The sequence below is a fragment of the Manduca sexta genome, chromosome 18, assembly GCF_014839805.1.
Source record: "Manduca sexta isolate Smith_Timp_Sample1 chromosome 18, JHU_Msex_v1.0, whole genome shotgun sequence".
Taxonomy (NCBI): domain Eukaryota; kingdom Metazoa; phylum Arthropoda; class Insecta; order Lepidoptera; family Sphingidae; genus Manduca; species Manduca sexta.
The window spans coordinates 13,183,500-13,204,531 of NC_051132.1; the positions used below are offsets into that span (position 1 = coordinate 13,183,500).

A 21,032-nucleotide genomic window follows, 5' to 3' on the forward strand; every position below is an offset into this window, starting at 1 on the left:
CATACTCACGTCTTTTATCCACGAAGAGATAGGCAGTTGTTAGATGTAAGGACCTATTGTCTATTTTCCCGGTATAAAAGTAACCTGCCATGATATTATGGGATTTGGTAGGGTGTATACAGTGTTAGGGACTCGGCCCGACGGTCGCCTGGTGGTACCATCAAATCCCCGCGGTTTGACGCCGGTCGTAGGGTACTGTGATCCCAACATAACCGCCCAGTCGACCACGAAGGCTGAGCGAGTGGTCACTTTCTCCGCGAAACCAAAAAAAAGGACAAGGTATATCGATGTGTTCAATTTTATCAAAATCCGTTCAGTGTTACTTTTACCAACTTTTTTTTTTATTAAATAGTAAGCAAGAAGTAACTCTTACGAAGATATTATTCTGTTTGTAAATAAAAATAGAAGTACTTAAGTAAAGAACCTGTTGTAAGTCGCGTGCACAACTGCTGTTAAATAGCCAGCATTCATGCTATACTGACCTGAATATTAAGGACTAGCTTTACCTCGCGGCTCCGCCCGCATTAAAGTTTTTCTGGAACAAATCTTCCGCTTTAAATTTTCCCTGGATAAAAAGAGCTATATAGTACTCAACAGCCTATAGCACTCAAGAGTAATGTAACTTTCTATTAGTGAAAAAAGCATCGAAATCGGTTTAATAGTTCCTGAGATCAGCGAGTTCAAACAAACAAACTCATCAGGTTTATATATCAGTATAGATTATATCTATTTCGCGGTAGTTACAGACTTCAAGCATATATTGGGAACGCATTACACGGTAATGTATTATCAATACATTTTAATGAAATAACCATATTTATTTCTCCTAACCACAATTTTGTCTATTGCTGATATTTGCGTAACCTGCAGAATTTCCAGTTTACTATTTTTACTGCTTAATTAAATAACAACGTAGGTATATTTAGGGTAATGGATCCATTGCGCAATATGGCTGGATTTTCAAATACTTATTTGTAAATAAGGTGGTGGAATACTTGTATCCGCCTGGATAGCGAACACCGTACAAAGATGTAAAATCAGCTACAATGACCCACGTAATAGGTTGGGGAAAAAGTTATTTCGCGTATAGTATGTAACTTGTAAAAAAAACTCTTTGGCTGTATTACTTGTATCTGGCTGGTTTCGATGACATTTAAAAAAAACGACCGAGTAAAATGCTCAGAACAAGCACAAGCAGTAAAATTTTAGAGTAAAATGTTATTTTTATTTATAAATTATTTTCTTTCTGTCAAAATAAGTGAATCTAATTTGACAATACGTTTCGCGCCGGCATCACGGTGTACATATATATCCAGTTTTAAAAAATGTGATAATTGTGTCGACTGGCGAAGGATAATCTCTCGTCAGTAAACACTATCTGAACCCCAAAAGGTTGTGTTTTGTTGGTTTACTCGTAACGCGGTCGTGTTACGCTAACTTCGTTTAATTAGCTTTAAACGGTATTCCATAAGACAATTTTCAGTGTTAACGCTATGAGTTACGTTACGCGCTGTGAAAACAACGTGTAACAGAGAATCAGGGTCCAGGACCAGAAGGGTCACATTGTTGTACGAATTAAAAAAAAGAGTATTCATAACTTTAGAAGTTGTTTTTCAACACAAACCTTTGTTGGAAAATTGACTTTTAAATACAAAACGTTTTTCTAATAAAACGAATGCCCATAAATAGTAAACGAACTAGACAATTATAATTTAATAAGGATATGGATATCCCATTGGAACACGCAATGTATATATTGTCACAATTGGGACGTTTATATACACTACGTGTAAACGACTATTATTAACTGTTTGTTTTCGTGCTGGTTTCATTGCGTTATCTCTTTTACATGATACGTCAATGTGAATAATGTACGGAACACTTATTAATCATTGGATATAGAAGTTCCAATAAAGCACTGCGTGGAGCATTTTTCTCGTCATGTTGAGACAAATGTAAATCTAATGTAGTTGGTAATTGTAATGCTGCTAATGTCGATTATTAAATAATGCGGTTTATATCTTGGACGAACTCTAGTAAGTCTAACAACCCAGTAAATGCTTGATATTTTGCGCTAAACGACCGACTTTCATTCACCCTCCGCTCTGCCGCAAATGAAGCCAACCTCAATCTTTGAATGACAGTTATATTCTCCACCTCCTATCACCCTATACTTCTCAGAACAATTGCACGCTCGGGTATTTCCCACCAAAATTTAAGTTATACCAGGGGTCATGTGGCTGTTCCAATGTGTTCATAATAATCAGTGTGACGTATTTTATAACCCTACGCATAAATGTCGCTACTGCGTCAACACATCGATATATCGACGAACACCGCATCCCTACCAGATAAAAAAACTTTCGAACTGTCAAATAAAAGCAAAGAGGCGGGAAAGTTGTAGTCATTACTGACTTGTTCGCCGAGGGTGCCGCATCGCTGTCGAAATTGAGATCGGTTCGCGTGTGAAGTGTGTTTACGGATTGGATAGTTTCGATATATTTTTACAGTTTAAGGTGAGGAAAATATGATTTTCTTTTGTTGGATAAAAAGTTTGAAACTGAATTAAAAGATTTAGGAGTTTTATTTGTAAATATTAAATTCGATTGAAGAATGAAAGTATTGTTAAAATTTGATTGTTTAAATTGTTTTATTTTCAAAATTTTGGCAACGATTTACTTAGTACATATAGAATAAAAATCAACATTATTTTTTTAATTATTCGTTGTTTCTAGAAAGCAATTTATTCGTTGCGAATAAAATATACTTATAATCATTCAAATCTATAACACCATGATAACGACTATAAAAATTTAAAAAATATGTAAATTACTGTATAGTGGTTACATTTGCCCAGCAGTGGTCATGGTTAGTTTTAATGATCGTGGCTGTCGGATGTAGGATCTGACGAGATTATATTCGCTCCATGCCAAAATAAGCTCTATTACAAAAGGTACAAATTAAAATTTCGGGAACTATGTTTTTATTAAATATTTTTTTTTGTGTTTAACCTGGGAATCGAATTTAGGTCTTCAGAAGTTTCAATAAGATACGTAGTATTCCGCAAAATTATGCTTATAGTCAATAAGTCCACGCATGATGACGATAGATGAAAATCTGCAGTTTAACATAACCCGATCTTAAGTCGCATTTTGTAACCATAGTTATACATTTTGAAATAAATCAATTCCTAGGTTCGACTTTAAGTAAACCTAAAAATTTTGCGTACGTTTTTAAGTAGGATACATGTTTATAAATTGTAAAATAACCAATTTAGTGTAGGACACAGGCCCCTTCCTCCCACTGGAAGACTACTCCTGTACATCCATGGCTATCTCTATTTTCTAGATGTAAGCTCAAGTAGCGTTTATCTATCTGATGGCTATGTTCTGTCGCCTCAAGTCATACCACTAAAATACTTATCATTCTCGACCGCCTTGGTGGGGCTATACTAGTCTCAGCAGCTATACAGAACGTATGCGCGTGCGCAGTTGTAAAAGTACAGTCATTGCGTAAGATAGATCAGCCGATGGACTGAGGTTTATTGTACTTTGAAATAGCAAATAAGTTTTTTTTTATTGCGCTGGTACCTCCCCAGGCGGACTCTCACATATGAAAGACCTGCCACCAGGTCCCGCTGAAATTAACTTCTAGGCACTACTATCTCCTACTATTGGTAAGCAGCGTAGGATTCGTATTCACATTTAAAGCACATCGACGCATAATTTAATAATAATATCAGCTCTTTATTCTTTCTTACTGCTGGGCACGGGCGTATTGTACTCCACTACTCAGAGAGATGACGCCTTAGTCCACCAAGTTGGCCTAGTGTGGATTGGTAGACTTCACACACCCTCGAAATTCCTATAAGGAACTTCTTAGGTATGCAGATTTCTTCACGATGTTTGCCTTCACGGTTAAACGAAGTGATAATTTACAAAGAATACACACATAACTTTGAATAATTAGGGGTTTTGAACCTGCAGACATTCGTCTCGGCAGTCCGTTCCACTTCCAACTAGGGTTTCACCGTTCTTAATCATACCATATTAATTTGATTTATAAGTTTTACGAAGGAGAGGTCAGTAAAGATGTGTATTGATTTTTATTTTATATTATCATTGTAGCCAGTGTAATTACTGGACATAATAAGACCTAAAATCTCATGTCTCAGGATGGCGAGCGCAGTGGAATAGCAAGCAATACTGTATAATTCAAAGTGTTGGATGATGTATATGTTTATGAGCGGACGCATCACTCACCACTAGACGAGCGGCAAATTCCTCTCGCCATTTAAAGCAATAAAAAATTTGCGTTATTTTATGGTGGGTATTCATTCCTAGTTCCTATTGTGCTAATAATAAAAAATAGTGCTAGAATACAATCTCAGTATAGGAGGTTCAGGAATTGCAGTAAAAATAAGATCTAATTTATTATATGCCTGATATTCCGCACATTTTCATACAGTATAAAGTTAGGTATGATCATACACTCACATACATATATAGATAAAGCACAAATAACTAACGATAATCGTAATGATTATTGACTACTATTGCAATAACAATGAATTCACATCTGATATCGACCAATCATTAATTTTATTGTTTTTATGTAACCTAAAAATTACAGACAAAGTGACTTTAATGCTCTTTGTGTTGGGGAAAAAAGTCAAGAATATTGCTGATAGTATAACTATTTGAGTTTGTCATGTAAAGGCAATACTAGTGGTAGATCTCTCATATGTGAGTCCGCCTGGGTAGGTATCACTGCAATGTCTATTTCTGCCGCCAAGTAGCAGTGTGTAGTCATTGTTGTATTCCGGTTTAAAGGCCATTGTAGCCAGTGTAATTCCTGGACATAATAAGACTTTAAATCTGATGTCTCAGAATGGCGAGAATAGGGGAAAACCAAATAATACTGTGTAATTTAATGATTGTACCCAGCCCAGAGCGAGCACTGTTATATCACGTACGCAATACAACTATGCCATGAAGACAGTAAGAAGATAGCTTATAAAATAACTCTATCTTTAGTTTCCATTCAAATACTATTCAACAGTTACTTTAATTAAATTTATCAATGGCATTTGAGCTGCCTCAAAAGTAATTATGAAACATCTGTAATCCAGGTAAATAAATGCTTGTGTGAGTAAATTTGTATACCCAGGCATATTTCCTTGCCAACAATGGCATATTACGGATAAGTTATCGGAGAATCAACAGTCACGTCTCATTGAAATTTTATGAAATAATCAAGATATAACAGTGGATATCACCGCACAGATGGTAAAAAAGTGGCGTGTACTGAATTACATCATAAGATTAGCTGGTGTGCAGCGGATAAGATAGGACGGAATAATTTTAGGAATGTTACAAGATGAAACACCTCGTTGGGCGCCAATATAGAGTATCTTTATTTACTATCAAATTCAGATATAAGTTGACAGTCTTGTAAAAGAGATGCAATAAGGAAGATATAAGACTTGAAAAGTTAGATACAGTTATTATTTTCGACGGGTGCTTTAATATTTATCGACAAATCATGACTATTCGTCTATACGCGGCTAGTATCTAAATCAGGGGTTATATTTAGTACAATAAATTATTGCTTACTTAAACCCAATTACGCCTTATCAATTAATAAAGCGGATGTATTAAGATAAAATGATGTTAATAGCAAATAATTAATTGTTGCACTAAGGGTATAAGTAAAAATAGTTTTATAGATTGTTAGCTTTTGGCCACGGCTTTACCTGGGATACAGTTTATACCCGGAATATATTATAAAAATAACTACTTAAGAAGAAGTTTCCTTGTTATGAGATAATTTCCTAACTGAAGGAATAGCCAAAGATTATCTCTTATAAGCCAACTCGAAAAATTAACATATTATCTTTTCGTGGATTCATAATTTCTTTATCAAATTGCATGTATTAAATAGATAGAAAATATAATATTGTTTAGTTTTAGAAAATGCTCTTTCGTCCTTTTTAGGAGGGTTCACCGCTTGTTAAAAGCTATTATTCGAAAAATGGTTAGATATTTGTTAACATACTTGGAACTGAGTTAAAGATTCCATAAGGCTCATTTTTGACGCGGCAACGTCTCGGTAATTTCCTCTGTATTACGCATTAGCTATGTCGTTCCCTTCACTTTGACGCAATTTATAAATTCTATAATCCACGGTAGATAATTCCACGGCGTAATATACCGGTTGGTTTTGCCTGTACATTATATGCCATTTGGCCCTGAAATTAAGGTATAAAATTTTGTGTCATAATCGGCCTCATCTCTCATTCTTACAACCCGTAATTAAGATACGGAATATCATTTGTAATATACACCATAGTTCCAATGAGAGTTGTTATATGATGATTAAGTCAGCAGCAATCTTTACTAGTCTCATGATGGTGGTTTGCTTTTCTATATCCTTTTTTTAATATAAGCAAAGCCGTAATCTTAAGTAAGGCAGAACTGGAAATTTTCCATTTGTAATACCTAAGTCACATGTTTTATATAAGAGAGGAAGATACCAGACATTAAATATTTAGACGTGTTAATTTCTTTCAGTGAAAGGTCTATTGTCTGACTATGATTTTACGCATAAGTAAATTTTTGGCGGGAATTGCAAGCGCTATAGAAATATTTCGCTATGCAAAGGACAAAAGATAACTAACTGCCAATCTTCACTAGTTGCAGAGGCAGAAATATGAAAATAATTCTATACAGCAGTTTCATTTTATTTCATTCATTACTGAACAATTGTTGACAAAAAGAAAGCCTGGACTTTCTTTCTGCTTTTCTTCTTCGGGTAGTCATAACTAAGGTAGCTAGTGAAAGGCTGGCAGGTTAGCTAGGTTAGGGCTCATGTCCTCGCCGCTGAGGATTGCGACGCGTTAACCTTTTATTTCATGTATTTATTATAAATTTTACCCTTAATGTAAAATGTCCATAGTGATATAAGTAATTTTAATTGTTATTTAGAAATAATAATAATTATTTTTATATATTGTTTTGACTTATCATAAGTGCAACTTTGTTCGCTTACGTGTTAATAAAGTAATTTATTTTATTTTATTTGTTTTACGTGATAAAATATTTCCAAAATTTCCGAGATAACATATCGCAAAATTTTCCGTTTTAAATTTTGCAATAAAGATTAAAGATTAGATTAATTGTTCCTGTTCACATTTTATAATAGAGATATATAGATATTACGATCTGATTTGCTCCTTTATATGTGCCATAAGACATTGCTTCTTACCAAATTTCATGATTATAGGTTAAGGGAAATTACCCTATAAGTTTGATTCCCTAGTTTAATCAGAAAATGTGGACATACGGGTCAAGGCTTTTGATGGCGTTGACTTATGATTGATTTTTCCACAACTAAAAGAAACCGTAGAGCCCCTGTATTTGATTCCAACTTGATTCTGCTACGCATTTTTGAGCAAAGGATCTTAACAGACGGACAACAAAGTGATGACATACAGGTTTCCTGTTGAGGTACAAAATCCCAAAAATTGTGATCTGTAAACACCGCAGGAAGTTTCCACAGCAACACGTCGCGCTATATGACTTAAAGTATACAAATGTCATCAATCTACATCAACACATAAGTATTTAATCTCACTTCTTATCAAAGTGGTTAATGGCTTAATTTTACATCGTTTGCTTTTTTAATTTATCATGGCATCCAGTAGTGGGATCATAATTGGTTTAGTTTGAAAGATTTATTTTTATAACAGGTGCAACAAGTTGATTTATTGAAAAGTTATCAGTTTAGTTGGAGCAAAACATAAAATCTCACCTTTGTCTCTGTATGGGTCGGTAGAGGACAGTGGCGAAGTGTCCATACAATTTGATTCCTACCGGCTTCCCTTTTTGGTTTATTTCCGTTTGTGTTTATTTATGTTTTTTGTTAATGTGACAGCGACTTGTTAACTAAAGCAATGTTTTTTGTCTCGGGTTACCTTGTGAAAATTTTCACCCTTCCCCATTGGTAGAGGAGCAACCAGGGCATCAACTTTTCGCATAAGAGCTCTATCCCATGGCGTGGTGGCTCAATCACCATATCGTACACAGATTCCAGACTCCGGGTTGCTACTGAACAGAAATACTCATATCACTATGCTCGGCCCGGGAGTCGCACGCGCGACCTCAGAGCGGTGTCTATCGCGCACGCAATACTACACCACCGAAGCAGTCGATTGTAGGCAACTGACTACTTATCAATTGATTAATTTACTCAGTTACAGTTCTTATCGGTTATAAAGTCAAATGACAAATTTTGGCATCTCAATTCTTATTTTGTGATCAGCTTCAATTAATAGAATTTGCGCCTTGTAGACGGCCATCGTGAAGTAACGGAATACGGAAGATAATCCTTGAACCTTTAAGGCTTATTCTGCGTGTATACGGATAGATAACGTAACGAAGTCAACTAAATAGATCCAGTTAAAACTGGATATCTATGTTATTGAGAATCAAGTAAATAGTTGTTAAACGTTTCTACTAATCGTGCTGAATACCTACTGCAATCAAGTTTTGTATTAAGCTAGTAAGTATACAAAGCGTCACATCTAAGTATTTAGTGACAAATATCAGCAAATTTAATTAAATTTAATAGAACTTCATTTATTCTTAAATTTTCTTTTTAGATCCTATATTTTATTTCATATACTTGCTGTATTTTTTATAATTAACTTTTGAGATGGCTTGCAGATTTTAAGATGTCCTAAATACTTATACAAAGTCTGCGTGCATCGAATGACATATTATTTACCAAAATGTTTTTCTTGTTAAGTAAAACGTTAAATTGAATTGTAAAGCCAATATTATGGGCTATAAAGAATTCTAATATAATAATATGAATGGGCACATAAATTTTGCAATGCGTTATCACTTCAGCTTACAATGTAACCGCTCTAAATATCTAACGTCATTGGTATCTACACCAATAAAATTGTATATTTATGCCAAGCCTCTACACTGTTCCTTTGGCTTTGAAGCCAGTAAGGTCTTACACCTCTGTCAGGGAATAATAAATTTTATCAGTTTTAAAGCCACGATTTAAACCACTTTGTGTTAAATATGGAAAGTAAGGCTTGGTCGGGGGGCTACAAACAAAACTGAGAAGTGAGAGTCTTGCTGATGTGTTCAGGCGTTTAGGTAGTCCAATTGTATCGCGTGCGCGGTGTATTCCGCTTTGTTGTCTTGGGTGGGTCAGTGATATGAGGTTTTTTGTTCGGTATCAGCCCTGGTCTAGAATTTGTGTCCAATACGGCCGTATAAATAAACAATAATAACATCAGCTCTGTATTATATCCTGTTCCACTTCTGGGCACTGGCCTTCTCTAATACTGAGAAGGAATAGGCCTTAATCTACCACGCTGGCCTAGTGCGTATTGGTAAACTTCACATACCCTCAAAATTATATCTTCCTTAAGCGATATTTATCGCGAATTATTAAAATATTACCGTTAGTGTAAACGCATCTTTAAATTTATTGTAGCATCTGGAAGTTTTTGCGACATATATTGTTGCTAGAACTTGCTAGTCTAAACTTAGCATTAGTAAAGATTCGCTCAGTACAGGTTCGTTTATTTCTTTTACTTCTATTTATGTTTACGTGTATCTAGTTTCCTAGATTCTTAGTACAGGATTTCCTATCTCTTGTCACAAGAAAATGCCTATATACGATGTTTATCGATCTATATTTTTGCAGTCTAGGTGCGTTGATCCTTGCCTTTGTATCTCAAGTTTATCAGGACGTAGATATTTTTAACCTGAGTGTTTGGGTTTGCGACTTTATTTAAATAAATATTTGCGTGTTTGTTTGTGAGGAATAATCGGAGGTAATTATATTTTAAATTGCTTTTGGACCAGCGTTCTTAGATGACAAAAATACTTGAAAATAATAATTATAATAATAATATCAGCCCTGTACTGTCCCACTGCTGAGCACGGGCTTCCTTTATTACTGACAGGGTTCAGTCCTTAGTCCACCACGCTGGCTTAGTGCGGATTGGTGAAGTGTCACACACCCTCAAAATTCCTATAGATTTCTTCTCAGGTATGCAGGTTTCCTTACAACGTTTTCTTTACCGTTAAAGCAAGCGATAATTCAAACATAATATTAGAAACATCAGAGGTGTATGCCCTTGGGTTTTGAGCCTGCGGACATTCGTCTCGGTAGTCGATTCCACAACGAACTAGGCTATCGCCACTACTTGCAAATGGTAGTATCAAAAGATGAATAAGTGAATTGTGAGAACAATATTGTCTATCTTGTAACATAGTTGAACGCGTGTATACGAAGCATATTTATGTCAATAACACCTGTCATTTTTGTTTTCTCAGATAGTGTAGACAAGATGGACATTGAGAACGCTAACTGCAAGGTGAAGGTGTCACAGTGTACCGACATGGAAGTGTTACCGATTGAGAAACCCATCAAAATTGATCAGTAAGTAGAACATAGAAAGGAATTGAATTTAAAGACTTTAAGCCTGGTAAAAGTATTTTAATTTTATAACCTTAGACTGCATGTCAAATTGAACTCACTGACCTAAAGATAGGATTCCAAGCGCCATTCGCATTGAATACGCAGAAAGCGGGTTTCAAATTCCCATTGCATTATTAGTTACCTTATTATTGGATAGTGTCCTAACTTCTCATGGGAGGAATACGAAACCACACTTGTGTAAAGAAGGAGGTCAGTGTCTTCAGTTTCTGGACTTTTAATTACAATGTCCCTTCATATTATTGATTTCATTCGGAGTTAAAGTTTGGCAGCGATGTAGAAAGCCCTTCGGCTCGGGAGTTCCATGTCTCTTTCTCTTCCCATCTCTTTTTTATTATAAAGCTCACTGAAGCACACACTTGATTCTAGTCTTGTTAGTGAAGATATAGTTATTGATGGGCTATCACAGCTACGGCTTCCTGTTATATAAAAATTACAATTAATTTTTTTTTATTCAGTGAAATCACAGGCCTCGATATATTAGTCCAAGAATTACACAAGGTGTTCTCAAAAAACTACGTCAACGTACAGGATGTTCAGAAATTGATGGCTGGATACAAATCTGATCCTAAAGACTGGAGGAAATTCGCAAAGTTTGACAGATTCAGGTAAGACACGCTGTGGTCATAGATCATCTTTATTTTTATACTATTCTAAAGTACAGGAGTAAGAATAGCAGTATTAGGGCAAGAGAACCATCAGAATATGTTTTTTGTTCATAATAACACACCAACAACTAGCGATCAGGCGACTATCTAAAGCAAAATACATGCATTACGATCAATGGAAATTAATGTGCAATTATGTTTACAAGGAATTTGGCGTGAAGTTTGAAATATAAAAAAGTTTCCTCAACTTAATATTGCCTTGATGTTTTACAGGTACACAAGGAACCTTGTAGACGCTGGTAACGGGCTGTTCAATATAATGATTCTCTGTTGGGGACCCGGCCATGCATCAGCTATTCACGACCATGCTGACTCACACTGCTTCATGAAACTCCTGGGCGGAAGTCTTGAGGAAGTCAGGTAGGCTGATTTGGACTTTATCTTAGTGGGCATAGTTTCTACTTACCTTATTTGTAAAGAGATTTGTTGATGGTAGTATATTTGTATCTAAGCGGATAGTGACCACTATACAAGGTGTGACATATTCCATAGTGGTCCACGTAAGTGTTTCACGTTCTGGGATCAGCTTGTGTATATCCTTACAAACAGTCCGGCATAATTATGTCGACTGTCGAGGGGTAATCATCGCTCGTTAGTCGACACTTCCTGGATCTTATTCCTCTTACCGTCAGGTGAATTGCGGTCTCTTTGCCGTGCCTCAACAAAAAATAACGTCACAAATTACATATTTGTCATGCGATTTTAATGGCGTCAAATATGGACTGATTGTGTAGCTCTTATTCCAATGATGATTTCATCAACTATTAATTCTATTTAGTTCTGCTTATGATTTGGTGAAAAAGGGCTGGTTCCACCATAATCGATATAGGAGAATCAGCAAAGCCGCGTTTATTAGAAAAAAGTAAACTTTCTCCAGGTGAGATTAGTTAGTTCCAGAACATGTTGGTGGGATCGTACCACCATCTCAAAGCAAAATGCAATAAAAACTTACATAGCGTCAGTTATGAACTGACAAAACCCCCAACAGTCGCACCGTGTACAGCTCGTGTGAAAGAATTCGTTGATAACGATAACGTTTATCAAAGAATCGAATTCGAGACAAAGGCTCCAGTGGCGAGGACCTTTGCCCGCTTATCGGTCTGAACAGGATCGTACGCAAACAACTGGGACATTGTTCACTTATTTCTTTCATGTAAAACTTTAGCGATAAGAGGTGATCGGGTAAACATTAATAAAGTTATTAGCCCTAGAGGAGACTCCGTTTGTATAGGTAAATTGAGAGCTAACTTCAAAAGTCTAGATAGTCGGACAGGTAACTTTTAATATCTAGGTAGTTTAAGAGCTCACTTCTAAAATCGCTCAATGCGGTGTCTAACACTATTTAATTTTAAGCTCTAGGTGATGTTGGTACTGTTTATTGCTAATCGTTAGGGAATTCAATCATTATTTTGTAGTGTATAATATGTTTATGATCGAAGAAATATCTAAATATTGCATTATTACCTTTATTCCTATATTACCCTAGTAGTAGTATGGTTTGGTGGTGAATTGTGAGATTCTAAATTCGATTTAAAGTGTAGTAACTCGCCGTGCCCGCCCTATTACCACGAAGGCTGCAGTCTTCGAAACGTCGAGAGAAAATAATAATATAAAAACCGTGATAAAGTCCTTAAAATAGTTTTATTTATAATTATATTAGTCTTCTGCACACCCTCTCCGTGTGCAATTGACATTGTTTTTGTATACAGAAGGAAGTGCAAATAAATTGAGCTGTAAATGTTCATCATTGAGTAGATTAGATAAAACGTTTATGTAAATATTATTACCGTCTTAAAATAATATTTGTTACACTTACATGTTAAATAGAAATTGATCTTTTCATTGCGTCATGTTTGCGTTGGCGACAATTAGGCCAACAGTTGGATGAATTATTTGTTTATCTTTATCAGCTTCTTCAGCGTGCGTAATATTTTCCGACCCCCTGTGATACGATAATATATAAGAATAGGTATGTAAATGAGCTCGACCTCTCAATTATGACTTGACTGAATGTGATTTACAGGGATATAATTATTCCTTAACTTATTTTCGTCCACTAAAAAATCGCAAGACGAAATAATGTGGCTAACGATCATTCCTAAATATAGAGACGGATAAAATCAATAATTCATCTGAGATTTGAAATCTGTCCGAAGTGGTAACTGCTAAAAACAGAAAAATGCATATAGACAGGTGTGACATCACGTTACCTCATTCTCTAACAAATTTTGTTGCTGTTTTCGCACATATTTCATTTTAGTGTTTTTGACTATTACGTATAAAATAATGTACGAAGTCTAAATTTAAATACTGTTATAATTGTTGCAATGCTTAATGCGTTGTGTTTACCAGCTAAAACAAGATATTATGTTGATTAGGGTTAAATATTGTTATCTAGTTCGTCTCCGGTTGGAACCGCATAGCTATCTAAACATTATTGATGCTCGTGACGCGACCTATTCTGAGAAACGGCCTATATTGGTCAAATCTAGATAAATCGAACTATAGATAATATTATTTCTCGTTAGAGCGCGCTAATCGCTGGAACTACTGCGCAAACTCTGAAAATGATTTAACTATAGGAAACCATCAACACGAAAGCATAGTTCAGAATGGAATGGACTGCCCAGATTAATGTCCGGAGATTCAAAATCTAAGGCGTACATCTCTGAATTTTCGAAGCTGTCTCTAGGTACATGTGTATTATTTATTAATTATTATTCGGTTTAACGGCGAAGGAAAACATCGTGAGGAATCCTACATACCTGAGAATTCTTTATAAGAATTTCGAAAGTATGTGAAGGCGCGGCCAACATGTTGAACTAGGGCCTAAACCATCTCAGTAGTAGAGGAGGCCCGTGCTCAATAGTGACCAGTATATAATACAGGGCTACTATTATAATAGGATACTAATTAATTATTTCGAAATGGTCTAGTTTTTGTACCAGGTGAGAACTTTAAAGCGTGCCAAATAACGAGGCAAGGGCCAATAAAGATTGAAGTTCGTAGTCAGTTATGTTTAACAGTTGAAAAGGTATTATATTCATAATGATTTCTTATGCTTACGCGAATGTAAGACATTAAAATAAAGCTGTAAGGTAAAAAATCGCGATAAACACCGTTTTTTTTAATTCAATGTGCTATATTCGTTTAGATTTTTCAAACTAACTTTTCACGGATTTCCTTTATAATAGCTGCAAATTTACAGAGACACATTGAGATTACAACGTCGTTCTATCTTTATGATGCGCAGCAGGATGCTGCATCTTCACGAACTCTTCCAAAATACGTACCCCAAAACTAGAAAACATGTGCTAGCTTCGACAACATGCTCTAAATGTTTTTGTTTACATCAAGTTTTAACCTCGTTTTGGCGATAGCGCGTTGAACCCCGATATCTCTGACGTGGGCATTGCATGCTCTCGAATATGCGAGACTTTTTGTATGACGAGAGTTAGTTGGCAACCGCTTATCGAGGGTCAGCGGGGTCGGAGTAGCTTAACGGTTTTGAATTTAATGTTTTGTTAGGAAGCTTTCGGGTCAGATGTGTTTTATACGGGCACACTGCCTCGGTGGCGTAGTTCTAAGTGTACACGGTACAAGTACGATTGCCGCGCTGAGGTCCTGGGTTAGAATCCCGGGTCGGGCCAAAAATAATTGTGACTGGGTTTTTCCATCTTAAAAATTACTCAGTCGCAGCTCGGAGTCAGGAAGTTGGCGGTGTGATACCCCCGTGCCTCGGAAGGCACGTAAAGCCGTTGGTCCTGCGCCTGATCTCTCTCCGGTCATGTCGGATTGCCGTCTCACCGGACTATGAGAGTGAAGGAACAGAGAGTGCATCTGTGTATAGCGCACACACTTGTGCACTATAATATCTTCTGCGTACCTGGCTGATCTCCGTTGAGATTGGCCGCCGTGGCCGAAATTGGGCTAGGAGGGATTCATTCATTCATACGGGCACAGCAAAGTGTAACCACTGCACCTGATGGTAAGTGGAGTGGGGTCCAATAGAATGTCGACTGACGAGAGATGATTACCCCTCGACAGGCGACATAATTATGCCGGCCTGTTGGAACCGTATATACACAGGCTGATCCCGGAACGCAGCACACTTACGTGGGCCACCATGGGGTTTAACACCTTGTGTAAGGTGATCGCTATCTGGGCAGATATAAAATATATCGTACCGCCACCAGGTATTCTGGTGTGAGAGTGGCAAGGTGGTTGTGAAAGGAGAGACCACAGGTACGATGCTGTTCAATAATGCTGAATTACAAACCTTTTTATCCAACTTTATGATTCGATCATAAACAGTAACAAATTCAAATTAAAAAACTACTGCGTGGTACCGCGCTATTGCATCGGCTGTCTAAGTGTTAATTTAAAAACTTTCGCAATGAATACCCACTAAGTATATAATAATATGGTAATTTAAATTTTGAGGACAGGTGTGCCTTCACCTCCTTTTACAATTCGATAATTTTCTTTTTATTTATTTTTTTCAGATATGACTGGCCAGATAACGTCCAACCAGAAGTCTTCAAAGTTCTAAATAAAAATAATAACAACACAAAATCGGCCATTTGTCCGTGTGGGAACGATACAAACCTCAGGTGTTGTCAACAAGACAACTATCAGAACGAAGTGACAGATGGACAACATGGCGGACAAGATGGCGACGAGTACGATATCAAAAATATGAAAGAGATCGGACGGACGAGACTTGAAGTTAACGATGTTTGTTATATAAACGGTAAGGAAATGATTTAAATCAAATTTTTTTGACATTTGCGTTTAATATTGTGACTAAATATTGATACAAAACTTGCAAATTTGCGTCGTTTTTCCGATACCTATATATATAGATAGGTATCCTTGTATACGAATTGCGAAATATCCCTTGATTTGCTATCAATGTCTTCTTTTTCATATATTATTACGTCAGCTTTAGATTTTTTATAGCTCCTACTAAATCTTAATAGCAGATTATTATGGTCTCCAGTGCTTGATGTTCAGAACGAAACACTCTCTTTAGCTTCATAGTTTTATTTAAAGTAGGTATTATATTTATTTTTATTGAGGGCACGAAAAGAAGGCCTTATAGCCAAAAAAAATATGATCGGCAAGTGAAAGATATATCCCCGGACGGTCGGCACAGTTATGACGGCCTACCAAGAATGTTCACTATACATACTCATGGCTCCCTTATTATATGGATTCAATACTACGTTTGCATTTTTGCCGCGAATTATGTATTAGGCGCAGGAATTATACTTCGGTCGTTAGTATTACCTATTTTATTATTTTTTTTAGGATTCAGTGTTGCTAATAACAATTTTTCAATACCATTACTTCAGTAAGAAATTCCTTCAAAAATTGGTTAAAGATTTTGAGTTGCTCGTCAAAATAAACCTTCAAAATGTTCCTAGTAACTAAATAGCTTATTCATAAGCCACCCAACATGAAATTTATGTTTGTCATATTGTTTCGGCATTTTAAATAAACTGTAATTAAATATTTTTAATTTTCACTGAAAAACAAACTAGAGTTATGTACCACAGTACCAGAACATTTTAGTCAACTGATCAATACATCTATCGCTATATTTGGTGGGAAATCCGTCAAGATGGCAACACTGGGTGTTTTTTTTATTTTTTAAATATATATGTAACTACTCATCAATTTGTATACATTCGTGAAATCTCACAATGCTAAGTAATAATTATTTATCGTATTCCAGATGCTCTCGGCCTGCACCGCATGGAGAACCCATCACACGTGGACGGCGCTGTCTCTTTACACCTGTACTGCCCACCGTTCGAGAGCTGTCGGGTGTTTGATGCCCGTACAGGGAAGCCCACTCAAGTCACCGTTACATTCTGGAGCATGTACGGGCAGAAGGTCAAAAGGGTGGGTATTTTTGGAGCAGTTTTTATGATAGTCATATTGATATATTGGACTGATGTTACATTTGTCCGTGTGAAAAATCTTTCACAGCGTATAAGTCCCACTTACTTATACTAGTGGTGGATACATAATATATACACCCTCAATAGTGTATCGTGTTCCGGAATCAGCCTATGTATATCTGGTTTTAATTAATTAAAAATTTTGTCGATTGAGAATAAACAACTCACGTCATTTAACACTCTTTCTGGACCCCATTTCCTTACCATTAAGTGCAAGGAGGTCATTATGTTGTAGAATAGAAATTGGCTTTAAAATTAGCCTAGTAGGTATGTCCTTATGGTTCAAATTTGCTTCGTACCAAACATCAGGCTGGTATCTTGGGTGTTACGGTCGTGGAGAGCACGCAACAACCAACCATCCACTTACTTTTTTTCTAGCCATAGATATAACTTTCTTCTTTTTATACACTGAACACTTGTTCAATCCCATTAAAATTGATTTCGTCGGTATTCAAATTAATTTTGTGTGTGTATATTTTAATAATATTTAAATATGTATATTTTTTTTTCAGGTTATCGAAGCCGATTGTACTTCAGAAGGCCAATAGAAAATCTTAGAAGTCTTCACTATTTTTATTGACTTTGACTGCCGGGCATTCCAAAAATCATAAGACTTAACATATTTTTATTTTTAATATAATATATTTTTATTAACAGATTTTCGTTTTATTTAACTTAATACAGTGTAAAAATATATTTTTGATCACAGAAAATCAATGTTATTGACTATTCCTTTAAATAATAATATCATATTTTCGTTGGCTGTTCATATTTGTTACCTTTACTTTTAATAAAAGTTAGTGAGATTTCATTTGGCGCGCTTTGGTTGTGTGAAGTCTTAATTATAATTGTATTAAATATGAAAACAGCGTTTAATAATAAATAGTATGTAGTTTACATTTGCTAGTGTTGTGTTTTATAAAATGAATCGTATTATAAATTACAATACATTCAAGATATCTCTCTCATGCGCGTCCTATATTTTCGGTTGGTATACTTACCTACAATTTATATTCAAGTTTGAATGTACTCCGTATCTTTTTTTTTTCATTTTGATATTGAGTTAATAAATGAAACCACTCTTGAAAATAAGATTTTGCTATAAGCTACTTGAACCGTAGATGTAAAATAAAAAATAAAAAATAAATATCAATAAAAAATCATTTTAATTTTATGCACCCTAATGCATTAATACTCTAAAAGAATTCGTCGCAGCTGCAACATAATACTTTCAGTTAGTAATACACAAAACGCACGTCATTACAAAATAATAAAAAAATAAAGAAAAATACCAGGATTTTTGGTGAAAAAATGCGTTATTAATAGATGATTCTTGGCACAATGTCGGCACAGGTTAATCAAACACGAAGGAATTAAGACGAGTGTGTAGGTTGAAAACAATTATGGTATCATTATATTTGAGAATAACAAATAATCGTAGTAAAAAGTCGAAAAAAAAAATTATTATTTAAATATTTAATAGTGTGATTAATAAGAGTAAGTATAAGAGAAATTACATTTATCCCTGTAACGTCAATCAAACTCAAGCGGTGGTGGTTGTCTAGTTTATTCAACACTAGCTTTTGCCCGCGGCTCCGCCCGCGTTTTAAAGTTTTTCAGGCTAAAGTTTTCCGTTATAAAAGTAGTAGTTTCCCGGGAGCCCGATGTTCTTCCCAGGGTCTAAAACTGTCTCCATACCAAATTTCATCTTAATACGTTAGGTAGTTTTTGAGTTTAACACGTTCAGGCAGACAGATGCAGCGGGGGACTTTGTTTTATAATATATTTTTTAGAACTTTTTAAGAGGAACAATCCCGTCATACATCATTGTTGCATAACTTTAACCGTTTACGCAGCGCACACAACGGAAGTTCTCAAAACTAATAAATTTTCCCCGTTTTTGCAACATGTTTCATTACTGCTCCGCTTCTATTGGTCATGGCGTGATGATATATAGCCTATAGCACTCCTGGAATAAAGCGCTACCCAACACAAAAAGATTTTTTCAGTTCAAACCGGTAGTTCCTGAGATTAACCATTACTGCTGCGCTCCTATTGGTCATGGCGTGATGATATATAGCCTATAGCACTCCAGGAATAAAGGGCTATCCAACACAAAAATATTTTTTCATTTCAAGCCGGTAGTTCCTGAGATTAGCAATTACTGCTGCGCTCCTATTGGTCATAGCGTGATGACATATAGCCTATAGCACTCCACAAATAAAGGGCTATCCAACACAAAACGATTTTTTCAGTTTAAACCGGTAGTTCCTGAGATTAGCCATTACTGCTCCGCTCCTATTGGGTATAGCGTGATGATATATAACTTAGAGCCACAAACAAAGGGCTATTCAACACAAAAATAATTTTTCAGTTCGAATCGGTAGTTCCTGAGATTAGCCATTACTGCTCCGCTCCTATTGGGTATAGCGTAATGATATATAGCCTATAGCACTCCACAAACAAAGGGCTATCCAACGTAAAAAGATTTTTTCAGTTTGGACCGGTAGTTCCTGAGATTAGCCATTACTGCTCCGCTCCTATTGGGTATAGCGTGATGATATATAGCCTATAGTACTCCACGAACAGAGGTCTATCCAACACAAAAATAATTTTTCAGTTCGAACCGGTAGTTCCTGAGATTAGCCATTACTGCTCCGCTCCTATTGGGTATAGCGTGATGATATATAGCCTATAGCACTCCACGAACAAAGGGCTATCCAACGCAAAAAGAATTTTTCAATTTGGACCGGTAGTTCCTGAGATTAGCGCGTTCAAACAAACAAACAAACAAACAAACAAACAAACTCTTCAGCTTTATATAATAGTATAGATTTAAGACAACCCGCATTAACAATAAGAAGTAATTATAAATTAACTTCTAAATACCCAACAATCCCTAACTAGAGAGCATTGTTATACTGGGCTTGTTAGTAACTGGGACTTAGTCATTGTTTCTTTAACTTTTTGGTGTCAAAATGTCAAAAAAAGCAAGGCGACGCTTGTGTTGTTTTAAATATTCCATAAATACACACCACACATCAAGAGTCAGTACTTGTTCAAAGTACAATGTAGTCATTACATTACTCCATACTATTATGAGACTTAATATTTGTCGTAGGGCAATTAGCTTAGTTTTGTTTATTGCCATGCAGGGCTTTGTCACACAACCTACCGAAATATAAGCAAAGCATAAAATGCTTCGGTGGAGTTGTATAACGTGCGCGGTACGACCTGAGGACTCAATTCGCACAAAGGTATATTGTTTTGTCTGCTCAGTATCAGACTGAGGTGTGAAATTTATGCCCTATATCATACCTAACATGATGAAACGGACAACACATGGCGAGGAATGGATTTTACCTGGTTGCACCTCTGCCTATTCCTAAAATAAAAAGGGACAAAGGCGTGATGTGTGTGTGCTTTGTAACTTTCTCTGCGAAACCTAAGAAAGTCTACCGGAACTAACAAAATCGTGAAATTTATGAGAAAAAAAGTTTGGGAACCTCTGCTAGAGACTAAAACTTGTGGTCTGTGTCACGATAAGCTCTCGGGACTAAGCGTAGAAAAAAGATGGTAACTGGTAACTAGTACTGTACCTCTGCCTATTCCTTTGCAGATGAAAAGTATGAGTGTGTATTATTATGACATATAGTTATTTTACACTAAGTAGAGTGTATGTTTGTGCATCCCTAATTGTAAAGGGACTAACTCCAGGCAATGAGGATTGACTCAAATCACTTTTAATAAAATTTCTGTTGTCCTTATCTCATTGGAAAGTTTTCTGTATGCTAGGTTTACTTGCCCTGACTACTTTATTTTATTCTGGGTCAATTTTATAAATTTGAGACGGACACAGAAGTTTTAC

The 21,032-nt window shown here is 35.9% G+C and overlaps 1 protein-coding gene across 2 annotated transcripts; it reads left to right on the top strand.

Annotated features, from left to right (window-relative positions):
* Positions 1-2,360: 2,360 nt before the first annotated feature.
* LOC115444542 (cysteine dioxygenase) lies at positions 2,361-17,822 on the top strand. 2 transcript variants are annotated; one of them, XM_037439845.1, is made up of 8 exons: positions 2,398-2,516; positions 4,175-4,325; positions 10,365-10,470; positions 10,986-11,135; positions 11,409-11,555; positions 15,701-15,948; positions 16,936-17,105; positions 17,677-17,822. In XM_037439845.1, the coding sequence occupies exons 3-8, from the start codon at positions 10,379-10,381 to the stop codon at positions 17,710-17,712; spliced, it is 843 nt and encodes a 280-aa protein (XP_037295742.1). In that variant the 5' UTR covers positions 2,398-2,516; positions 4,175-4,325; positions 10,365-10,378; the 3' UTR covers positions 17,713-17,822. The 2 variants fall into 2 exon arrangements, with proteins under 2 accessions (XP_030026218.1, XP_037295742.1); XM_030170358.2 differs by lacking the exon at positions 4,175-4,325 and having other exon boundaries at positions 2,361-2,516.
* Positions 17,823-21,032: the final 3,210 nt, after the last annotated feature.